Source organism: Triticum dicoccoides, chromosome 3B, assembly GCF_002162155.2.
Source record: "Triticum dicoccoides isolate Atlit2015 ecotype Zavitan chromosome 3B, WEW_v2.0, whole genome shotgun sequence".
NCBI lineage: Eukaryota > Viridiplantae > Streptophyta > Magnoliopsida > Poales > Poaceae > Triticum > Triticum dicoccoides.
In genome coordinates, this window is record NC_041385.1 from 5,075,641 (window position 1) to 5,099,819 (window position 24,179).

The 24,179-nt window shown below is 43.6% G+C and overlaps 1 protein-coding gene and 1 long non-coding RNA gene across 2 annotated transcripts; both read left to right on the forward strand.

The window, feature by feature from the left end:
• The first annotated feature begins 4,694 nt into the window (after positions 1-4,694).
• LOC119274274 lies at positions 4,695-9,816 on the forward strand. The gene is made up of 4 exons (XM_037554949.1): positions 4,695-4,909; positions 5,063-5,219; positions 6,190-9,278; positions 9,387-9,816. Exons 2-4 carry the CDS (start codon positions 5,199-5,201, stop codon positions 9,388-9,390), a joined length of 3,114 nt encoding a protein of 1,037 aa, XP_037410846.1. The 5' UTR covers positions 4,695-4,909; positions 5,063-5,198; the 3' UTR covers positions 9,391-9,816.
• An 11,525-nt stretch (positions 9,817-21,341) lies between these two features.
• LOC119280426 lies at positions 21,342-22,862 on the forward strand. Its single transcript, XR_005138081.1, has 3 exons — positions 21,342-21,458; positions 21,604-21,827; positions 22,623-22,862. It is a non-coding gene; the product is annotated as an uncharacterized LOC119280426 (long non-coding RNA).
• The last annotated feature ends 1,317 nt before the right edge of the window (positions 22,863-24,179 follow it).

A 24,179-nucleotide genomic window follows, 5' to 3' on the forward strand; every position in this document is an offset into this window, starting at 1 on the left:
AGATTGAAGTAAGCATATATATGCTGAACAGTGGATACCCTTCATGCTCTGACTTCTGGCTCACCCTGTGCGTTCGGTTTATTCGGTTTACATGGTTCGGTTTATACGGTTTTTCGATTTGTACGGTATTAATACTTTGGTAAATACGGTATGAAAATAAAATACGGTTCGGTTTCGGTATATACCAAAGGTATGGTTTCGGTATATACCATAAAAACCAAAGTTGACGCGAATTTAAAAATGGCGTAATAATAATTTGCAAATTTATGACTCAAAACACATACTATTTTACACAAATAGTATATGACTACATATATAAGTATACATGAATGCTTTGATTCATCTATTGATCGTTATGGACGTGCTTAGCATTTTAAAAGGAGAAAAATGACTATGTTATAAGAAATAATTACGTGCTTAGTAGTGAATTTAACTCATATACAAGAAAAATGACAACTTCTATGGTTGTTCATCTCAAAAAATATAAATTTATTTTTTACTTCGGTTTATTCGGTTAACCGTTCGTTTTTTCGGTATATACCATAAAAACCAAATTTCAAATCGGTATGAAAAGTTCATACCATACCGAAACCAGAAACCATAAAAACCATAAAATCGGTTCGGTTCGGTTTATTTTTGGTATGGTTTTTCGGTTCGGTTTTCAAATGCACAGAGTGACTTCTGGCCCATGTGATCAACGAAACAGTGAATATCGATCCTTCAGATTTGGTCAATGTTTATGCTAAGTCCCGTTGAAGAATACTCTTTTGGCCCAAAGTTTTCAGTCATTCTATCAACGATTTGCTCGTAAGAGGTAGATTATGCAGTGATTCTGCCGGGTTTGAGGTCCATTTGTTAATGTGTAACTTCGTCAACAATTTGGCACATGGAAATTAAAAAGAAGAACATGTTTCCTTCATTTACTTCCACTAGTATAAGAAAATTAATACTAGCTAAGGTATATAGTCTACCTGTTATATAACCAGGCTCCAACTCGGAATTGCAGAAAGACCGCTATCAGGCCTTGACCTGCATTCTGGATGGTCAGTCTGGTTATAAGGGTCCCGTAGCATGCATTTAAGCCAGCAATTTACAGCAGAGAAAAGCTGCACCATGTTAAACATATCAAGTTAGAAATATTAAACTGATCGATAAAATGTCAATCTGGGAGCAACCTATCAAGTACTGTACCTAATCATCTATGTGGAGCAAAATAGCATCTAGTCATCTATACAACACACCACTTTCCTTTTGAACATGTTAAACAATGTTGAAATAGCATAGCCTAGTCTTGTGAATGATGATGAGATTAGTCAAATATATCTGTTTATATTGGAACTAGATTAGAGTAGTACATATTTATTTGTAGACTGAGCAAACCAACTGCGGTATAGCCTTCTTAGTCGTTGCAAAGTCCTTTTCCATCACTCATTTTCGACTCGAGTGTATGATAAATAGCCGGATAGCCTGGTTTCTCTCTAAAGTCGCTCGAGTTTTGTTCACTAAACTGGCCTGTGAGAACTGAGAAGCACTCCGCCTTCGGGATAAGCAGGTTGAAGCCGATGGCTGGCCTACTTGAAGTTTAGAGATGGGATGTGAAATGTTAAAGTACAACGAGAGACAATATTTAGATTGGCACCAAAAAACTTGATTTAATTCAGGCGTGAAGTTTTCACATAAGTTTTTTGGTTTTTCAAGCTTATAACACCATTAACCCATTTTATGTTTTCCTTTCAGGAGGCGGGACGTCCTCTTGATTGAGGTTTTCTCCGTGATGATTTTGCTCGGGAAATCTTTTCCGACCCACAGTTTGGCATCTTTCCTGCCGAGCTGCACCTCGGCGTTGTCAAAATGTACATGATAGTTTAACTAGTTCCCGAGAAGATATGATCCTAGGGTCGGCCATATTGCCCAACCCAAGTCTCGGGGGTACTGCATTGACGATTCAATGCAAATAATTTAAAAAGTACAAGACAGTTTTCGTGGAGATTACGATCCTCAGGTTGGTCGGCCGCACTCAACCTGTGTCTGGAGGACTATGCACATTGTGTTTTTGTTCCTAAGTATGTTGTCGAGCTAGGAGTTGATCTTCAGCCTGATTTCGCGAATCGACCTGAGTCTCAGGGGCTACCGGGATCAGTGGTTTTGTTTTATCCTTCAGGCGCACCCCGGAGTTTAGGCCGACACGCACCATGAGGGCTACTGGTTATACATCTCGGCAGAGAATAAATTGAACCAATGAAAAAAATCCACAAAAAATAAGCTCACGGCCAAGGTGGTGCACCATCTCGGAAACAGACCAGCATAAATCTCGGATGCAAGTGGTTGGCTCCATAGAAGGCATTTCTGGCATTAAGCTCGGCTGAACTCCTCCAAATTTTTCAATCCAAGGTGATCTATGACACCTCAGATGCATATATGCGTTGGAGCTCGGCTGCAAACATACACCTCGGATGCAGTCTGACGTTGGAGCACGGATGTAAGAGGGAACACCGTGGCACGGGAAAAACTATAAACCATAGATGTGGCATAAATGCAACAAGGCATTGATAAAGGCCGAGAACTTAAAGGGGTCCTCGGGTGCCCGACGTGTGAACTCTTCGGATGCACCTCGGCGATCCTCAAGATCAGAGATGGGAAGAATTTGCTGAACCAGCTTTCAAGACTGGTCGCCGAAGATGAAGAACAACTTGAAAGAAACGAGCAAGCGTCCCCAACTTGAAGACGGGTTAAGAGGGCTACTAACAGTGTCCTGGACTAGGGGGTACTCACCACATCGTCTCCCGACCAGGTGGGTCGGGCCGAGGACCCCCATGGCGGTTCACTAATGGGCCAGTTCGGGCAACCCATTAGTGATCAAGACAAGGACTCCTCTCCACTGACGTAGCCAACTAGCACTCTTTTTAACCTAGGCTTCCGGTACATTATATAGGCCGAGGCCAGGCTAGTCGATAGAGGATGACCATCCATACACCCATTCATACATTCATCATACCCCTAGGGTTTAGACCACGACTCACGATAGATCGACTCTGTACCTTGATACTTCCATAATATAAGCACGAGCATGACGTAGGGTTTTACCTTCATAGAGAGGGCCCGAACCTGGGTAAACTTCGTGTGTGTTCTTTCTTGTTACCCATCGATCCGATCTAACAGATCAGGAGCCCTACCCGAGATCTGTCGGTATTGACACCGGCATTGGTCACTTGGATCCATCCACTTTAATCTAACCTGTGCTACATTACTGCAAAAAAAGAAACTGGTTGGAACTACCAGGTAAAACAAATTGCTCGGTAGTACTAGAGTAAATATAGTAGCTCTCAAACGAAGTTATAGAAATGCCAAAGTCACAGTTCGAAGGTAGAGGAAGAATTTGCTTGGGAGTATCAGACCTATATCACAACTAGATAAAGAACACTTGGAAGTGCCAAAAACAAACAGTTATGCTCGGGGGTGCCAGAGATAAGAGAGATGGTTTCAAAGGAAACTTGACTCGAAGGAACAAAAGGATTGGTAGTTCTGACGATACACATAAATGGCTTTCCTCCTAGGGCTATTGTGGTAATTTCATCCAATAATGAACCATCCAGTTGGCTATAATCAAAATAGATATAGGGATATCAGGTGAGACTACTCTACAACCACCTTAAGAGTTGTAGAATATATATTTTGAAACATTTTATGGTCTATCACCAGACAACTCTGACTTCGACTGTGGTCCTTCCATGTGTCGCCGTGTGCTTTAATTTTCCCCGACATGTTATTCCTCCCCACCACCATGAGTTTTCTTTCTGACTACCATGAATTTTCTTCCATGATGTTTTGGGACCAAGGGCATGTCCTTTGTTCGTCTCGAAAAAATTGGATTCTAGTTAGGCTGAATTTTAAAGAAGAAGAAAGAAAATCAAATTTTCGGTTGGGTGTGGTTTTTTGGATGGACCAGTAGGGTTGCTCTCATATTTAGTGTTCTTACCCACCGCGGTGAGTTTTCTTCCCAATCTTTGGGATTGAGAATCTGTCTCTGGTTAAGAAAAAAGGGCACTAAAGTGGTATTGGGTATTGTCAGTGCGGGTTTAGATTATTTGCGCCTTTTTATGGCCTCTTTGATTTAAAGGATTTTCATATGAATGGTGGAGGGTTATGATTTTTTTATGTTTGTTTTCGATCCATAGGATTGAATCATGCGGATTTTTTAATAAGAAACCCACAACACTACGTTTCAAAGGAAATTTTGCAGCCACTCCCTAATCTAAAGAATCCTTTGTGCACGGGAGTGGTGGCGGACGGACCGGCGGGCCGGAGTTCGTGCCGGCGGAGGATGGAGGTGGAGACGGAGGGTCGGAGTCGAACGGACGGGCGCGCTCGCTCGCATCTGGCTGGTGCCGGAGCCAGGCCTCGGACCAGACAACTCTGGCAGATCGCTACGCTGACACTGTTGTTAGGGTTTGCTACTCCTTTCTTTCTTTTTACCTTTAAACAAAGGAGAAGGAATTACTGATCTTTGATGGGCAAACTAAACTAGCTAGCGTGAAGAATCAAAGACAGCAGCACGCAAGAGCATCTGAATCATCATCTTTAGAGAAAGCAAAAGCAGATCGGGGCATATATACGTTGCTTCATGCTTTGGCAAATAGAAAAGAGGGAATGCAGCTAGCTGGAGGCAAACGGCCCAGCAGCAACCAGAGCATAGTATGGAGACAACACGCAACGGATCTTGCTCTCTTCAGTTAGTTACACAGAGGAGGAGCCAACTTGCTGCTGCTGCTGCCTGAAGCTTCTGACTGAAAAGCCTCCTACTCCTGCATGCACTTGTGCTCTGGTCTTGGGGTGGATTAGCAACAGCCACAGTAGAAGATTTTAATGTAAACACTTGTGTTCTCGCGAGCTGCTGTTATCGGCCATCAAGGTACCCGCTGTTAAATTGGCTTCATTTATACTCTCCAGCTATATTTTTGCCAAAAATCGCATGTGACTAAGCAGCACTTCCGATTTAATTTATTAGCAGTGGCCAAGCACAGACAGATGCAACATGATGTCATTGTTATTGTGATGAATGCAGGTGGTTTGGCGAGTGAACTTCCGACCGATGGGTTAGACCGGTTGACTTTGATCCGAGTCCTCATCGGTTGAGATTGATTACTTAAATTTCCAACTGATTTTCTCCATTATATTGGTCTCTGACAGAGGAATTCGTCATGAATGAACCCATCGACTGGGTATTCTTCGTGCATATTACATTCACAAATTAAAGTAGCGCATGCATGCATTTTGTTTTGAGTCTTTCATGGTTGTGTATGGCATACTTTTTTTTGCGTAATCCCGAATCGTGCTTCATATGGAGCTGCTAGAGCGCTATTTGTGGCTTTCTCACTGATAGCAAGGGGCATTTTCGGTGGTGTAATGGCTTTGACTACTATATACTCCTAGCTAGCAAGAAGCGCTTGATCAGGCTGGGGAACGCTGGGTATTACATTCACTTCACTCTGATGTGTAAATAGCAGTCATAGAAAATCTCTCTCGGCTAGAGGTGTATATTGAAAAAAAAAATGGTGATGCAAGTTAATTTCTGGGTTTCTCTGAGCGTACAAGTTTAGCTCCTGCATGCGGCGCACCAAAGTTACTTTGTTTAAAGGCAATGGCAACCCCACGAGGAAAGATGACAGACCCACATGCAGACTGTACGTACAAAGATTGAAACTCAGCAAACCATAGGCACCATTATCATGATAGCCGCCAATAGGTAGACTGGATTCCGTAGACAATTAATTGTGGACTGGCCGTAAGTGGTAGATGTGATCCAAATGAGTGTTGTAATACCAATTCTGTTGGATTTGACCCAAGATCGTAAACACATGCTCACGCGAAACACAGCACGCTGGAAAATCTTTGGCCAAAGGCATGTCTGGTGCCTTTCTTTTCTTTCTATTTATTCCTCAAAGCTCACAACCTGGTACAAACTAGGGCCGCACTCATGTGCTTATAAATATATACACACGTACAACTAGTGCCTAATCGACCGTGACTTCCAGACTGAAGCCACTCCTACTCAACTAAGACCACCTCAACTCAGCATCTAATCGAGATTATTCCAACAAATTTGCTTGTCAGACAGGCGTCATTGGTATATGTTAAATTAGTGTTGCAGCTACCAAAGGCGTTCTCACTTATTCACGTGTTTTATTTCAGTCAGTCTATGCCCAAGATGTTGACGAAGCCACAGAGGGAATATTCAAAGTTATTCAGCTCAAGTATAACTGGAGGGTCATATGTTTTGATAGTTGGAATGGATTTGGAGCATCCGCTGTTCTTGGATCAGTAGCTGCAGTGCTTCCATCTAGGAGAACCACTCTGGAACCTCTTGACAAAATAATCTTTGTAGATTGCTCAAAGTGGAAAAATAGAAGAGGAGTGCAGAGGGCAATTGCAGAGGAACTACAACTTGATCGCTCTGTAATGGCTATTCTAGATGAGCAAGATGAAGATGATGATTTTTGGGGACATGGTGAAAGCTCGAGGATTGAGATATATAGTGTTAGTCAAGTAATTCATCGGATCCTGAGGAATGTCAAATTTATAATGATTTTTCTTAATGGGAGTGATGACGAAGTTGACGTAGGTCTCATGGGTATTCCTCTAGGAAGGTATTATGAAAACAGCATGATGATATGGGCCTTCAGCAGAAGCCGCCTGATGATGCTTGACGACCATTCCGAGGTAGCAAAAAAGCTAAGATATACTCAGGTTTTCTGTCATTGCTCTATCAAAGACATGAGAAGCTCTCAGTTTCGTGGACTGCTACATCAAGAAGCTGCTACCATCGTTGCTCGCAACCCATGTATGATGGACATTGACCCAACAATTGTTGCAGATTGCTGTCTCTATGAGTTATTCCTGCACTATAATTTCCACACCTTCAGTAAACTTGGTTGGGTTTCTCATGCTTCCAACTATTGGATATGCAACGCAACCATACAAGGGGACAGAGCAAGGGATATCAGTAATGCATTGCATCGAGAGATAAATTGGAAGTGTGACACTTTTCTGCTTGACCATGTTCTTAAAATGTTCATGAAACATTCGGAGCCTCCTTTTTTGGTAATTAAAGATGATGATGTCTATGAAGAAGGCCCATACAATTGGATTTCGGTCACGTCAAGAGATGCAGAAGTACATGGTATGAAGACAATACCTGCAACGGCATCATCTTTCTTCTTGGCATTTGAAATATCCAAACACCCACCAGCTTTACCAGATGGATTTTTTGATCATTGCAGCAAGCTCGGCGTGCTGGTTCTCTACTGTTGTTCCTTCAGTTTTGCTTCACCTTCTTTCCTGGAGTGTCGTGGCCTAAGATTCCTTGGACTGGACCATTGTACAGATGACAAAACTATTGGAGGAGAGAATCATGCAGTTTGGTTAAGTCTGTATAGCTTGTGGGTGCTGGACCTGCGTTACACCGATTGGAATGAAATCTTATCCAAGGAAATGTTAAATCTCATGAAAAATATCAGAGAGTTAAATATAGAGGGAGTCAGGGGCTGGCAATACACTACTGAGCTACAAGGGCGATTACCTAACCTCCAGAGGCTCAGAATAATCAAACCGACGTGTCAATGGGAGACCTCAGAGGATGTCGATAACTCCTTTACGGATAAGAAAAGTATAGAAATACTTGACTTGTCTGGCAATTGTGACATGAAAATTCTTCCACCAAGCCTATCGAAGGCAACTAGCCTCCGGTTGCTTGTACTTGATGGTTGTGATGGACTAGAAAGCATTGGTAGGCTCCCTCCCTCCCTTGAATCATTTAGCTTCAATGGATATGGGCCAGCTTCTCAATGGACAGAAACTGCTGAGCTACCTTCAAAACAATTTCTTCCATCCAGCAGAACAGATAATAAGGATGTCAGAATATCCAAGATCTCCTTAGCAGGCTGCACCCAGTTGGGGAATTTGTACTTGTGTTGGCTACCCAACCTAGTGGAATTGGACCTCTCTGGAACATCAATCAAGATACTTGACTTCAAGACTATGGTGGTGCAAATCCCAAGGCTCAAGCGGCTGTTTCTAATAGGATGCAAGCACCTTCGTGCAATAACCTTTTTGCACGAGAGTGTTCCTGACCTGGAGTTGCTGTGTGTAGACACACGAGCTGGAATCGTGTGTCCTCTTCGGCCATCCATCAGCAAAAACAAACCTTTCAGGTTGCAGGTGCATGGTGTTGTTGTAGATGCAAGGCTTACTCACTCCTTGTCGAATCTGATCATTAATTATATACAAGGTGATGTGCACTTTAATATCCATGTCACATCCTCACCTATGTATGACGGGGTTATTCAATTTGAAGCAACCAGCAAGGATATGATTGGCCCCAGTGATCAAGAGAGCCTGCAACTTATTCCAACAGGCCGGTACAGTGATGTCCTTGGGATGGTTGGCGTTGTCCCAGTGCAGGCCTTTCCACAGCCTCCGACTACAAAGTTTGATCGACATGTAGAGATTGCTGATGGGAGCTTCTATGTGGAGAGAGAACTTGACGAAGCACTAGGCGAACTGATGGAAAAGCGTGCAGAATCCCTGCATGTGCATGATGTCTTGGTACATGCTATTCTGCCTAAATACAGATCGTGGATGAAGCTTAGGTGGTGCTGCGTGGAGAGGTGCCCAAAAGTGGATACTGTCTTCCCTGGGAATCCATACAGATTTACTGCATTGGAGACCTTCTGGGTGTCAGATGTCCTAATGGCCCGCTCGATTTTTAGTAAAGGTTCACGCTTTAACCGATATGGTGAGATTGGATCCTTCAAAAATTTACAGCACCTTCAGCTGCGTTCATGCCCCAGCCTCCAGTTTGTGCTCCCTCTCTGGGTCTCCTCCTTCCCCAGCTTGGAGACCCTCCACATCATCCACTGCGGCGACCTCAACCACATCTTCATACTGGACGAAGAGTACCCTGAAGAAATAACTAGCCACGGTGTACTATTCCCGAAGCTGACCGCCATCCACATGCACGACCTACCGAAGCTGCAGGAGATATGCGAGGTCAAGATGGTGGCCCCAATGCTTGAGAGCCTCAAGATCAGGGGATGCTGGAGCCTGCGCCGGTTGCCATCCGTGGGTGCCCGTGGCCAAGGCGAGAAGAAGCCGACGGTCGAGATCGAGAAGGACGTGTGCGGCGCTCTAGAGTGGGATGCCGGTCACCACCCTGACCACTTCGAGGCACCGGTCCACTCGCGCTACTACAAGGAGAAGCTGCCCAGGGTCTCAGTGCTCAGGTACTAATTATACATGCAAATGACTTCTGAGTCCATCTGTCACTGCTCCTGATTGCATTCAGTTACTGACCATCTTGTTTCACCATGTGTCTCATGTATGTCGCCTAGGTGAACTCTGCATTGTGGTGTTTCCCCATTCGCTACCTGAGAGTGATGGACGCTGCTGCTGCTGGATCGTGCGTTTGGTTTGCTTTGTGTGCCTTCTTGGATTGGTATTGGCCTTATTTGGTGCGAGCTTATGGTGGCTGTCACCGTTTATTATATTGTGGATTTCAAATAAGAGACGGACGGGTTTGAGCCTGCCTACACAGACCTGGACGGTGTGTCTGCGCGTGGCTTGAGATTCGACTGGGTTGCTGTGGACGCATGCGTGCATCCACCAGTCTGCATTTGTGTGTGTGGCTTTGATGAACGCTTGCTATGCGTGTGTGTGTGTGTGGCATTGTAACAGATGCCTATGTATGCCATGTATCTGAACTGAACCAAGAAACAGCTCGGCTGGTTGTGTGTGTGCTTGTGCATGCATTGACTTGTTTGCTGCCCGTGTGTTTTGTTTGCTTCTGAAAATGAGAAAAAGCTGCAGCTATCTGTGCTGGTTGTTACAATAGTCCGCCTCTGTGTGTGAGTGTAAATCATCAGCCTGGCTGTGAAAATTGTGCAATTATGTTATTTACATTGAGACTAGTGATTATTAGGAACAAATTGCTGCGATCACATGTTTTGATCTTACCGACAAGGAATTCTACGGCTGCTATCTAAGACAAGATTCTGAGTATGAATGCCTACTAGTAATTCAGCATCCAACTTGTATGCCAATAATAGAAACTAGGCGGTGGCAGAGTTCATAATTGTGGCAACAATTCACTAGTAACATCTCTCTGAACATAACTCGGCACTGCAGCGCAATAGTAAAACAATAGAGCAATGGTAACTAGGAGAAGTAAACAAAGTTGGCGACAAATTAGGTGATGATATTTTAGGTACTTCAGAGTTATCTGCCAGTGAACCAATTAATCTCACTCTCATTTGGTACTCGATTTTTCAGAAACAGATCACTGAAGCTTCTCACTCATATGCATCCAGCAAAGGAAATGAAAAGATGACTAAATCAACTAGGCATAACACAGGTGTGCAACGTAATATTCTGAAATACTGAAAAGTATATTTGTATTTGGATATGGAAAGTCCTTTTACACAAAAAAATTTTGAACCCCCTCAATGCCAAAAGGCCATTGTACAGAGTTGCGCTAGTGCGCGAGGACAGGTATTGGCACCATGGCATGACGCCGACCTTCTCAAGAGTACCCCTAAATCTATCAGTCCAAAGATAAAGTAATGAACAATATTTTGTAAGGTTCTCAGCATGTAGAATGCCAACAGAAGGAACTACTACTCCAATTTAGCAACATGGCAACGATTTGCTAGAGCACATAACTAATCACGGCAACCAAAATTCTCATACACCAGCATCATCAGAACTAGTACCCAAAAAGGTAATCTCTCACACAGCCTGCTGCATACGGCGCAGCAAGTCGAGGATCGGACTGGAAGGCTCAACCTCGGTAGCCAGCTCTTTCGCCATCACCCCGGCGGCCAACAAGTCCTGCTGCAGCTCCGCATTCGGCACGACGTGGGAGAAATGCTGGTCCAGCACCAGCCCCATGGCCCTGGGCCCTGGCCACCACCACAAGCGACGGAAGGCTCTCACACTGCTTTAGCCCCAGCATTCGCTTCGCCTCCAGGAACCTGCAGTACTTCCCTACCCACTTGGCGAGGTACCTCAGCAGGCTGGCCACCTCCCCGCCGTCGTCCAGCTCGGACACAACGGTGGCGAGGACCAGCAAGTCCTCAACGTTCCTCAACCGAAGAGGCAGTGCAGGCACGCCTCCGGGGAGGTGAACCCATCATGCACACCAACTCGGCGTCGGCGGAGAGTACTCTGTTCTTTCTCTTGCTCTGCTGTCTTGTGTTTGTTTTGCTTAGTATACTCTCTTTTTTTTTTTGAGAATCCATAGTACTTTGCTTTGCAGGATTTGGATCGAGTGAGCCAGCAAACGATGTTGACAATTTTGTGCCACGTCGGCGCTTAAAGTGTTGGTTTTTTGCAATTCGCTCGTCGTGGGCCATCATGAGCAGCATCGCGGCCCGTTCCATAAAATCTATTGAGCGATTCATATGTTCAGAAACTGTCAGCCTGTACCGATGTTTGTTGTCTGACACTGATTACAGATTACCGATGCAAGTGCTATTTCAAAAAGCTTCTGATTGCTAATGATATTAATGTAACCGAGAGTGACAGAACAGGTATTTAGTGCCAAGAAGGCAACAGTTTGCTAGCAAGAGATCACTGTTGGCATTACGCACTCCACGGATGTATTTCATGACGTGCTTGAACTGAACCTGACCGAGCTCTCATATTTCTGAATGGTAAACTGACTGTAATGTTAAACTGAATGAGAATATTTATGAATACAGCATAGCATAAATATATGCATGCATACTGGGATCATGACGGGTCTCTCCAGAGCTCAAGAGATCATGACTTCTGTCACAATATCTCATATGTTTTCAGGTGTGTAGTCATGTACATTCATCACTGTTCCGCTAGATAAAGATGTGCATGCCTAGATGGTTATCGAGGAGAAAACAGCGACATCCTCGTTTTTTTGGCTGGATTTGAAGCGTCTGGAAATAGGGGATTGTTGATGCTTGCATTGATGCTTTTTTGAAATGTTGGATGACTTTAAATATATATATATATATATATATATATATATATATATATATATAATCAGGAGTGCTTTCAGAAGTTCAAAATTGCAAGACCCAGTCTCAATTTCAATGTTTCTGAATGGTTGTTGCAAAAACAAAACCATAGGAAAAATATTTTTAACAACAATATAATGTTGTTAGATTAATTGTTGTTCAAGATTGAACTCGGAGAGTGCAAATCCGTGTTGAATATTTTAGACTGAAGGAGTGCTGCTAAACTTAGGAATTAGGAGGAGACAGAGACATCTCTAACCACACAGAACACCAAGGAAAATCTGTAGTGTTTGCAGGAAGAGAATGAACCCTCTTTAAGAAAAGCAAAACTATCAAACCTGTAGGAGCAGCTGCACATCTCAATCATCTTTCTAAAAGAAAAAGAAAAAGGAAAAGGAAAAGAAAAAGGAAAGCAAAAACAAAGCAGCAGCATACATATGTTGCTTCATGCTTTGGCAAAGCGAAAAGGGGGAAGCCAGAAGAGGTATCAAGCAAGGAATCATCCACTCGTTAGTTGCTTTGGCCTGTCTGCACACTCCTGCAGTAGCAGTTTGACGATCCAGGAAGCAGATCGATCGGAGTGCCTAAAAATTTCCAATCTCGAGCTTCTCTGTCATTTCGAGTTTCCGGTCTGCTGTCTACTGTTGAGGTACGCATGTACTCCTCCATCTCAAAATGCTACAAAAACATCTTACATTTTGAGACGGAGGTAGTAATAGCTAGCCACTAACAAACAATTGCATTTGCTGGCTTGCTTTCTTCGTGCCCACTAACAAACCCTAAAAGAAAGATTGTGTATATATATTTAGTGCTGGTCAACAATGGTGAAGCACAAAATTAACATGCTGTGCTTGTGTTTCTAGGGGCTGCCAAGATCTTGAACCGATGGGTTAGACTGATCAAATCTGTGGCTGATTTTCTCTCTTGGTCTTCGACAGAGGAATTCATTCTAACAATCTGAGTAATACCCATCATGTGAAGATGGATTAAGTTCTGCTGCTACTCTTGTCGCTTGGTCCTGGACGGAGGAATTCGTCATGAGTATACTCGTCTGACGATTGGTTAACTTTGTTGCTGCTTTTCCTTCTTGGTGTGGGACAGACCATGAGTTCTATTCAAAAAAAGGTAAACGTTCTTCTGCATTTTACGTTCACAAAGTACTAGAAATAGAGGTGCTTGATAAGGATGTGGAGTCGGAAAATGCAGTCCCCATGTGCACACTAGTTTTATAAAATGCCTGGTATTACAATCACTCCACTTTGAAATGAATTATTGCTCGACATACAGACATACTGTGTAATGTATAAACATGAGCGGTCACACAGATGTACTAAAATCTCTCTCAGCTACAGGCCTAGAATTATATATTAATTTTAGAAGGGTCTTAAAAAAATAGGTATGTCTGGAATTCATGTAAGAGCAGGACTGATCTCACATTTTACAGTTGGTTTTTTTGTATCTAGTGGCACTCAATGATTGTGTAGTGAAGAAGGCAAAAGAAATGTGTGATTATTGTTTTTTAGTTTCTAGTGGCATACTAATTTGAAAATTCTCGGTTAAATTGCAATATATAGCTGGGCAAACTCAGTCATTTCTTTGATATGTGCTGTTGATTTGATTCAAATGATTGTTCAAATACCAACTCGCCCGTCTCCCGCGACGTGCCCCGCGCGCGCGTCTCGGGAGATTTAGATCGGCCTCGTGCGACTCCCGCTCGTCAACGTCTCCTTCCCCTCGCCGCCGCCGGAGTACGCCCGCCGGGCGAATCCCGTGCGGCGCGGGCGGCGGCGGGGCACTCCCTCCTTCCTCTGGTCCTCGTGGCGGCGGCGCGGGTCGGCTGTTCGGGGACAAGGAGCGCATCGTCCGGTTGGTCTCCCACAGGCAGGGACGGCTGGATCCGGCGGTGGCTGGGCTAGGAGGAGGTGGCGCGGTGCGGCGGCGCTGGTGGCGGGGTTTCGGTCGGGGTCGTCTTCGATCTCGATCGGGATCTCCATCAGGGGCGTCGCATGGCGGTGGCGTGACCGGATCGGCAGCGGCGTCACTGGTTTAGCAGCGGGCACCGCTCGGATCCGGCCAACCACGAGATCGGGATGACGTGGCTTTCGGTGAAAATCGCGCCTGACTGCGGTCATGGCGGACGATGGCGGCATCTCGAAAGTCATTCCCTTCTCGAGGCATCGTCGTTGCAGGTCACGTCAACCTGATCGGAAGGTTCCGGGGGAAACCCTAGATCTGGATCTACTGGATCGGATGATGGCGACGTTTCGATGTCGTTCTCCCTCCTGGGGGCATCGTTTTGGAGCAAGTGTTGGCTGGAGGGGACAAGAGGAGGAGCGGCGTGGTATCTGACACGTCGACACCGGCGGGTCTCGGCGACATGGAGCAGTGGGGTCTCGCTGGTGGGCGTGTGATGATGGACGAGCGTAGGATGGTGGCGTTGTCTGGCGTCGTGGTGGCCTCGACGGCAGCTAGACTGGGCAAGGTATATGCAGCAGTACATCACTAAAGATGGATTAGTGGCAGGTGGCTGCGGCGGCCTCATACCCGGCAGGCGTCCAGGTTGAAGAGTGCGTCGGACTGGTGGGTGCCCCATACCCGGCAGGCGTCTGGTTGGGACCTCAGGTCTTAGATGTTAGGTTTGGCTGCGAGGTTTGTTTGGTATTAGGCCCAGACTATCAGCATCCCTTCATCAACTGGATAGGAGTAGCAACAGATGTTGCCTAGACAGTGGCTTTAGTCTTACTTTTGTATGACTTTGTAAGGTCTTGTGTTAATAATTAATAAATTGGCTGCATGCATCGTCCAAATGCAAAGACCCGGGGTCCTCCTTCATTTCTAAAAAAAAAAAAATACCAACTCACAAGTGTTCTGAGATGCACCATCGGTAAATATACGTTAAATTAGTATTGCAGCTACCAAAGGCATTCTAACTTATTAATGTGTTTTTCTTCAGTGGTTATATGTCACAGATGTTGATACGGCCAGAGAGGAGGTATTAGAATGTCTTCCGCGCATGGGCAAGATCAACTATGTTGATGGTTGGTACGGATTTGGAGCATCCGCCATTCTTAGATCCATAGCAGAAGTGCTTCCATATAGGAAAACCACTCCAGAATTATGCTTTGACAGCGTAATATTTATAGATTGCTCAAACTGGAAAAATAGAAGAACGATGCAGAGGACAATTGCAGAGGAACTAGAACTTGATCGCTCTCTAATGTCCATTCTGGACGAGCATGATGAAGATGATGATTATAGTAGAGTTGATGAAAGCTCGAGGAATGAGGTCGACAGTGTTGGGAAAGTGATTGATCAAACCCTGAGGGACATCAAATTTATGATGATTTTTCTTAATGGAAGTGATGGATATATTGACGTAGGCCTCCTTGGCATCCCTCCATTTGCAAGATTTGGCCACAATATGATGATATGGACCTTCAATAGGAGCTTGACCATGCGTCAAGACTATCATGAGGTAGTAAACAAGCTAAGATATACTCATGGTTTCATTAATTCTTGTTTCTATATCAAAAGATTAAAAAGATATCAGATCTGGGAACTGCTGCATCAAGAAGCTGCTTCAATAGTTGCTCGAATTCCATGTATGCTAGATTTCAACCAGAAAATGGTCGAAAATTGTTGCCTCTATGAATTATTTCTGAAACACAATTTCCACATCACCAGTAAACTTGATTGGGCTACTCACGGTTCCAGCTATTGGATATGTGATGGGATTATTACAAGAGGACATAGCAAGAGATAACATTATCTCATTGCATCGACAGATAAATTGGAATTGTGAAGCTCATTTCCTTGAAAAGGTCATTGAAAGGTTCATGGGACATCCAGAACTACCTTTTCTGGTAATTAAAGATGGTGATGTCTATGAAGAAGGCACATACCGTTGGATTTCAGTCAAATCAAGGAATACAAAAATACATGGCATGCAAACTATACCTACAATGACAACATCTTTCTTCTTGGCATTTGAAAGATCCGACCAACCACAAACATTACCAAATGGCATGTTTGAACATTGCAGCAAGCTTGGTGTGCTAGTTCTCTATTGTTGTGCCTTCAGTTTTGCATCACCTCCTTTCTTGAAGTGTTGTGGACTAAGATTCCTTGGACTGGACCACTGCACTGATGAGAAAGCAACTGAAGGAGAGGATGGTGCAGAGTGGCTATGTTTGTCTAGTCTATGGGTTCTGGACGTACGTTACACAAACTGGAATGGAATTTTTTGTGCAGAAAAGATGGACATCATGACTAACATCAGAAAACTAAATATAGAGGGAGAAATGGGTTGGCAGTACATAGCTTGCCTACAGCGGCGGCTACCTAACCTCGAGAGGCTCCGGATAATCAAGCCAACATGTAAATGGGTGATATCAGAGGCTGTTGATAACTACTTCGTAGATAAGAAAAGTATGAAAATACTTGATTTGTCAGGGAACAGTGACATGAAAAGTCTTCCAACAAGCCTATCAAAAGCTAGCAGCCTTCAGATGCTTGTACTTGATGGCTGTGATGAACTGGAAAGCATTGGTGGGCTACCTCCCTCTCTCGAATCGGTTAGCTTTAACGGATATGGGCCAGCTTCTCAATGGACACAAACTGTTGAGCTACCTCCAAAACAATTTCTTCCATCCAGCAGAACAGATAATAAGGATGTCAGAATATCCAAGATCTCCTTAGCAGGCTGCACCCAGTTGGGGAATTTGTACTTGTGTTGGCTACCCAACCTGGTGGAATTGGACCTCTCTGGAACATCAATCAAGATACTTGACTTCAAGACTATGGTGGTGCAAATCCCAAGGCTCAAGCGGCTGTTTCTAAAGGATGCAAGCACCTTCGTGCAATAACCTTTTTGCACGAGAGTGTTCCTGACCTGGAGTTGAAGTGCATAGACACGCGAGCTGGAGTCATGTGTCCTCGACCATTCATCAGAAAAAACAAACCCTCTGGGTTGCAGGTGCATGCTGTTATTGTGGATGTGAGGCTTGCTTGCTCCTTGATGAATCTGCCCCTTTATAAACAAGTTGTTCATTTCTATATCCACGTCACCTCCTCACCTGCGTATGATGGGGTTGGCCAGTTTGAATCAACCAATAAGGATAAGATAGGCCCAAGTGATCAAGAGGGCCCACAACTTATTCCAGCAGGCCGGTACAGTGACGTACTTGGCATGGTTAGCGCTGCCCCGACCCCAATGCTAGCCTTTCCAAAAACTAAAACTAAAATTTCCAAGCGACATGTAGAGATTTCCGAGGGGAGCTTCTACTTGCAGAGAGAACTAGAAAATGGTAATGCACTAGGCAGACTGATAGAAGATTATGCGCAATCCTTGCACGTGCATGATGTCTCAGTACGTGTTATTCTGCCTGCAACCTATGAGTGGAGCCTTAGGTGGTGCCGCCTGGAAAGGTGCCTGAAATTGGATATCGGTACCTTCACAAATACCTATGAAATTTGGAAATTGGAGACCTTCTGGGCGTCGGAGCTCCTAATGACACGCTGGATTTGGAGTGAAAGTTCAGCCATCTTGCTCTACTTCAAGAATCTATGCCACCTACACCTACTTCAAGACTTCACCTACGCCCGTCCACTCGCGCTACTACAAGAAGAAACTACCCAGGGTCTCCGTCCTCAGGTACGTACTACTAGGTGAACTATTAGTCTTTCTACTTATCTTGTATTAGTTTTGCTACTTATCTTGTCTCCAAGCATCCAGTTATTAACCATTTTCTATCTCGGTGTCTCTGCACCGCTGCCTAGGTGAAGTCTGCACCGCTGCTGCTGTTAGTGCTCTGGAGTTCAAACTTGCCAATGACAACGAGGGAAGCTCCTCCTCCTGTGTTTGGTTTGCTATTGTGTTCTTGCTTGGACTGCTATTTTGTGTTGTGTTGCCAATATATGCCTCAGGCGCGAGAGCCTGTCAAATAAGAGACGGACGGGTTTGTGTTGTGCCTGCATAGTGCATACACAGACCTCGCCGATGCGTTTGTATATATGTGGTTTGCGGTTGCAGCGTCGACCACTGATGTGTGTGGATTTGATGAGTGCTTGGTTGCTATGTGTGCGGAATTGTATTTGCTGCCTGCCTATGTGTGCCTGCGTGCATATACATGGCTAGCTGCTCACGAGTGTGACTTCTTTGAGTGTGTTTGCCATGTACTATCTGAACCAAGAAGCAGCTCGGCTGGTTGTTTATGCCTACATGCATCAATCGACCTCTGCTGCCTCTTGCTTTGTTTGTGATGATTTTGAAGAAAAAAACAGCAGCTAAGTCTAAGCTATACATTTGTGATGGTTGTTGTATTTACCAGTCTCTGTGTGTGAATGATATTGATTGAGCCCCTTGTGAAGTCTGTGGCACGATATTTGTATTTTGAATGTATAGTCTGGAATTATTACTGTTTGCTCTCTTGCTTGACATAGCAGTTTGGGGGTGTTATTTTACTAATGAAGATGACAGTGATCACAGGTTACCAATGCATTAACTAACTGTCAAAATCTAACAAACAAACTTTGAACCCTGCGAGTGCAATAAGTTCAATAGAAACTTCTGGTAATCTGCTACAAACTCTGAAACTAATTTCAGGTTTCAACAGTTTGCTCGTTATTTGATTTTGGTGTCTTCCATGCATATGTGTATCTAAACCAAGAAACGGCTGGTTGGATGTGTTGCGCATCCACCCTTCCTGAACTTGTGGTTTGTTTGTTACTAATGTGCTTTTGGGATCAAAGCAAATGATGTATGACAGAAGCAGCTGACACGTTTTTCTGTGTACCTGCCACAAACGAACTTGGTCCCTGCGTGATTTGTTTGCTATGTTTCGTTTCACACGGGTCTTCGAATCATCGGTTGAGTGCATCATGAAATCTGTTAACAGATTCATGTGTTCAGAAACTCTCAGCCTGAACTGATGTTTGTTTTCCGACACAGATTACAGATTACCGCTGCATACACCACATGTCTAAATCTACTCTACAGGCTCAGAATCCAGCAAGTGCTATTCCAGAAAGCTTCTGATTGCTAATGCTATTAATGTAACCGAGAGTGACACAGCAGGTATCTGGTGTTAAAAAAAACAATTTAGTACCAATAAGGCTACAATTTTCTAGCAAGAGATCACTCTGATGTCTGAACTCTGAACATATGCCATGTTCTAACAGTTTGCTGCAGAGGTGTTTTGCTCGGTGTACGTCCAGATGGTTATCGAGGAAATAACAACAGCTTACTCCTTTTTTTCCGCTGGATTTAAAGTGTCCAGAAGTAGTGGATTCTTGAAGCTTCATTAAGACCCTTTGGAATTGTTGAATGAATTAGAAGTAACCTTTGCTTTCATACTTCAGAACTAATAATGAGTATTTTCAGATGTTCAGCAATACCCAGACTGAATTTTATTATAGGGCCAAGTTCAAGCTTTGATTGTAAATCTCTTCTTTAATGATTCTGAATAGTTAGAAAATCAAAATCGGAAGGAAATGCTTTTTAATAATAGTATAATGTTTAAAAGTTGTTGTTCAAAGACTGAACTTGAACAGTCAAAATACATGTTCAAAATTTTAGACTGACGGGGTTCTGCTCAACTTAGGAAGTTAGGGGACATGGACACTTGGACAGTCAAAGTAGACATTGCTGTACACAAGTTATCTCTAGCAGCACAAAACACCATGGAAATCGGTAGTGCTGGAAAAGCAAAAAAAAAATCAAGCTTGTAAGAGCAGCTGCATCTCAATCATCTCTGCAAAAGAAATAGGAAAAGAAAAAGAAAAAGAACATATGTTGCTTCATGCTTTGGCAAAGAGAAAGTAAGCCAGAAGAAAAAGCAACCCAGGCAGTATGGACGAGGTATAAAGAAACGCATTTTGCACCCTTTAGTTGCAAGCAGACAAGAGAGGAGGAGCCAATTTGCTTTGTTTCACGGTCTTTGAATCATCGGTTGAGCTGATCATGAAATCTGTTAAGCGATTCATGTGTTCAGAAACTCTCAACCTGAACTGATGTTTGTTTTCTGATACAGATTACAGATTACCGATGCATACACCACATGTCTAAATCTACAGGCTCAGAATCCAGCAAGTGCTATTTCAGAAAGCTTCTGATTGCTAATGCTATTAATGTAACCGAGAGTGACACAACAGGTATTTAGTGCCATGAAAAAACAATTTAGTACCAATAAGGCAACAATTTGCTAGCAAGAGATCAGTCTGAACTCTGAACATATGTGCCATGTTCTAACAGTGTTTTGCTCAGTGTATGAGCGTTGTTGGCATCACGCCCTCCACGGATGTATTTCACGACGTTCTTGAACTGAAACTTACCGAGCTTATATGTTTAATGGTAAGCTAATTCCGCTGTTAATATGAATGAATATATTCATATTTCTTAATGTGGCAGGGTATAAGGATGTTCATGCGCACGGTGTCAAGACGTGTCTTTGAGGAGCTCAAGAGATCATGACTTTTGGTGCGTAGCCCATGTACATTCATCACTGTTCTGTTAGATAAATATGAATGTCTAGATGGTTATCGAGGAAATAACAATAACTTCCTCCTTATTTTTTGCGGCTGGATTTGAGGTGTCCAGAAATAGTGGATTCTCGAAGCATGTATTGATACTCTTTGGAATTGTTGGGTGACTTAAAAATAACCTTTGCTTTCATACTACAGAACTAATAATTCAGCAAAACCCTGACTGAATTTTATTATAGGGCAAAGTTCAAGCTCTGATTGTAAATCTCTTCTTCTTTCATGCTTCTGAATAAGTTACAAAATCAAAATTAGAAGAAAATAATTTTTAACAATAATTATAATGTTTTAATATTGCTGTTCAAAGGTAGAACTTGGACAGTCAAAATACGTGTTGAAAATTTTAGACTGACGGAGCACTGCTCAACGTAGGAAGTTAGGGGACAGAGAGACTTGGACAGTCAAAGTAGACATTTCTGGTAGCACAAAACACCATGGAAATCTGTAGTGTTGCTGACGGAAACCCTTTTTCATAAAGTAGACATTGATGTACACAAGTTATCTCTAGTAGCACAAAACACCATGGAAATCTGTAGTGCTGGAAAAGGAAAAAAAAAATCAAGCTTGTAAGAGCAGCTGCATCTCAATCATCTTTGGAAAAGAAAAAGAAAAAGAAAAAACAGATGTTAACGTTGCTTCATGCTTTGGCAAAGAGAAAGGAAGCCAGAAGAAAAAGCAGCCATGACAGTATGGAGGAGGTATGAAGCAACACATTTTGCACTCTTTAGTTGCAAGCAGAGGAGAGGAGGACCCAACATGCTTTTGAGGGCATTAGCAGTTTGACTTTGACAACAGAGGAAGCAGATCGGAGTGGCTCAAAATTTCCAATCCATGTCTCTGATATCTCGAGCTTCTGTTTTGTTGTCTGTTCTTGAGGTAGGCATGTACTAGCTAGCCACTAACACACAATTGCATTTGCTGGCTTGCTTTTTTCGTGCTCTCTAAATTATTCTTCCACAAGAAAGTTTGCGTATATATGTAGTTTAGTAGTAACATGTTGTCCTGGTTACTGTGTTTGTAGGCGGTGCCGAGGTCTTAAACCGATGGGTTAAATTGATCAAACTTGCAGCTGGTTATCTCTCATGGTCTTTGGCGGAGGAATCTATCTTGCGATTCCTGATTCGCAAGTAGCTCTTCTCATCATTTGAAGATTTATTAACTATCGCAGTTGCATTTGTCTCTTGGTCTTGGACATACGAATTGATCCTTGGTCTTTCACAGATCATGAGTTATGTTCGACACGAGGTAAACACTCTTGTTCATTTTACGTTCACAAAGTAGCACGTGCATGGTTTTCCTTTATCAGGGAGTAACTCTACTTAACCTTCCATGATGGTTTTGTAATTGCATAGCATTTTTCTTGCATCGACCCGAAATCATGCAAGGCTGATAGCTAGCTAGAGCGCTGCATATATATGGTTTTGTCAATTATGAGGCATTAGATCGGAAAAAAAGAACTACAAACATCACGTAATATGTAAAACATTAACCGTCATACTGGGTAGTGTCTTGGAACAAATTTAATTAATTTTTCTGCTGGAATGCATGCAGGACGTAATGTGACGTTTTTTTTTTAAAACTGAGTTTAGAGAAAAAGGGTTTCCCCCCGCTTTATAGATAAAGCAACACCGAACAACCGAATCCTGCCGATACAAACACACACACACCACCACACACCACACACACCCAAGGCTGGAAACAAGGACGCTGATAACAACAACACTACCCCGACAAAATCCTAGCCAACATCAGATAAACACAATCAGTACTACTACGATGATGTCTGCACAAGATTGAATAATGAAAAAAGAAGGGAACTGTGATCCAAGTTTCTGTTCTCTCGAGCTTCCCCGGTGCGATGTCTGTCGATGTACGCACGTACTAGCTACTAGCACAGTTACATTTTATGGCTAGTTTCTCTTTGCACTCTGAATTATTCTACCAGAGGAAAGTTTGTGCATCTATATACTTGAGTACTGCTACTGGTTAACAATGGCAAAGCACAAAATTAACATGATGTGCTTGTTGTTATGTTTGTAGGTGGTGCCAAGATCTTGAACCGATTGGTTAGGTCGACCGTATTTGCAGCTGATTTTCTCTCTTGCTCTTCCATGGAGAACTGTTGAAGATTGCTACAGTTCGCTGCTGCTATGTTTCTTTCGTGGTCTTGGATGTAGGAATTCATCGTGAGCAGTACTCATCTCCGTTGATCATTGACTAAATTTGCTGCTGGTTTTGTCGTTTGGTCTTCACCGGACGAATTCATCATGGGTAGCGATCATCGGTACATGGTAATACTCTTGTGCATTTTGCGTTCACAAAGTAGCATGCATATGATGCATCTTTTTCTTTTAACTGGGAGCTAGTAATTCTCTTGAACCTTTCATGGTTGTGTCTACCATTGTTCTTACATCAAACCCGAATCATGCACAACTAATATAGCTAGCTAGAGGGCTGAATATGGTTTTCTCAAAATTGGATGCCAAAGTAAGTTGTGGGGTGTCCTTGGCAATTTGGCATCCCCACTTGAAGAAAATTTTGGGTTTGACAGCGTACAATACTTTGGGTTCTGAATAATTTCGGAGGCGACATATATTGGGCAAACTCTCGGTTCATTCTTTAAAGGCAATGCAACCACTAGAAGGAAACATGCCAGATCCAGCAAGCTCTAATGAACCCAGAGCCTTTTGCAGCCTAATGTACTACTATATATCTAACACGCTTAGCACACAAGCAGAAGTTGTGGGAGTGTGCATAAGCAGTAGTTTGGAAGTCAGCGCACACCGTGAGATGGCTTTGGCATGTGATCCCAACAATATACAGGTAGCTAGCTAGAAGCGTCTGGTCAAGCTGGGGAACGCTTGGTATTACATTGACTTCACTCAGAATTTTAAATAGCGGCCATACAAAATATCACTCTGCCTAGAGGCGTATGCCAACCGCCACGTCCCCTCTTCCCCGCTCACCGCACGACTACCTCCACTACCGCCGCGTGGGTAGCGGAGCCGGCTTCCATGGGCACGCTCGGTCATGAAAACAATTGTGTTCGCGTACGTGTTCCATCGAGTCGTGCCACCGATCAAGCAAGCCGGCGGCTTGCAGTTTCCATACGTGCGTGTGCTCCTCAAGGATAAATACATCCAGCGAGTCGTGCCACCGACCGATGGCGTGGTGGCAGCGCGGGCTCGGCATGTTGTGGGTGGCTCCTGCTCACTGGGCAGCGCGGCGGTGGGGAGGGAGCATGGGATGGTGCCTTGTGACAATCTATCTAAGGGTGCCTGAGCCTAATTACAGGGGATGCGTTGTGTGATTATCTGAGGGTGAGTAATTCCCATCAAGGTAATAACACCAGCGGTGCCTAAAGTTGTCATCGATGTTCACTTTGATGCCTAAACTTGAAAAATACATCGAACTGGTTCTATAATTTGGCGGTATGGTTCAAATACGGTTCAAATCACGTCCTGATACGTATGTATTGTTGACTTGGCGCGGGACCCACTTATAGTGCCGAGACAGACTGACATGAAAAGAGTGTGTCTAAATGACTATCGGGTCCCATCTGTCAGTGCACAACCGAAAAAAATAGAAACGAAGCTA

Excerpts from the sequence above, each read along its gene's own strand:
- LOC119274274 (XM_037554949.1), top strand. The coding sequence starts at position 5,199 with ATGAATGAACCCATCGACTGG. Across the intron at positions 5,220-6,189 it reads TGAATGAACCCATCGACTGG|TCAGTCTATGCCCAAGATGT; the intron begins GTATTCTTCGTG and ends GTTTTATTTCAG.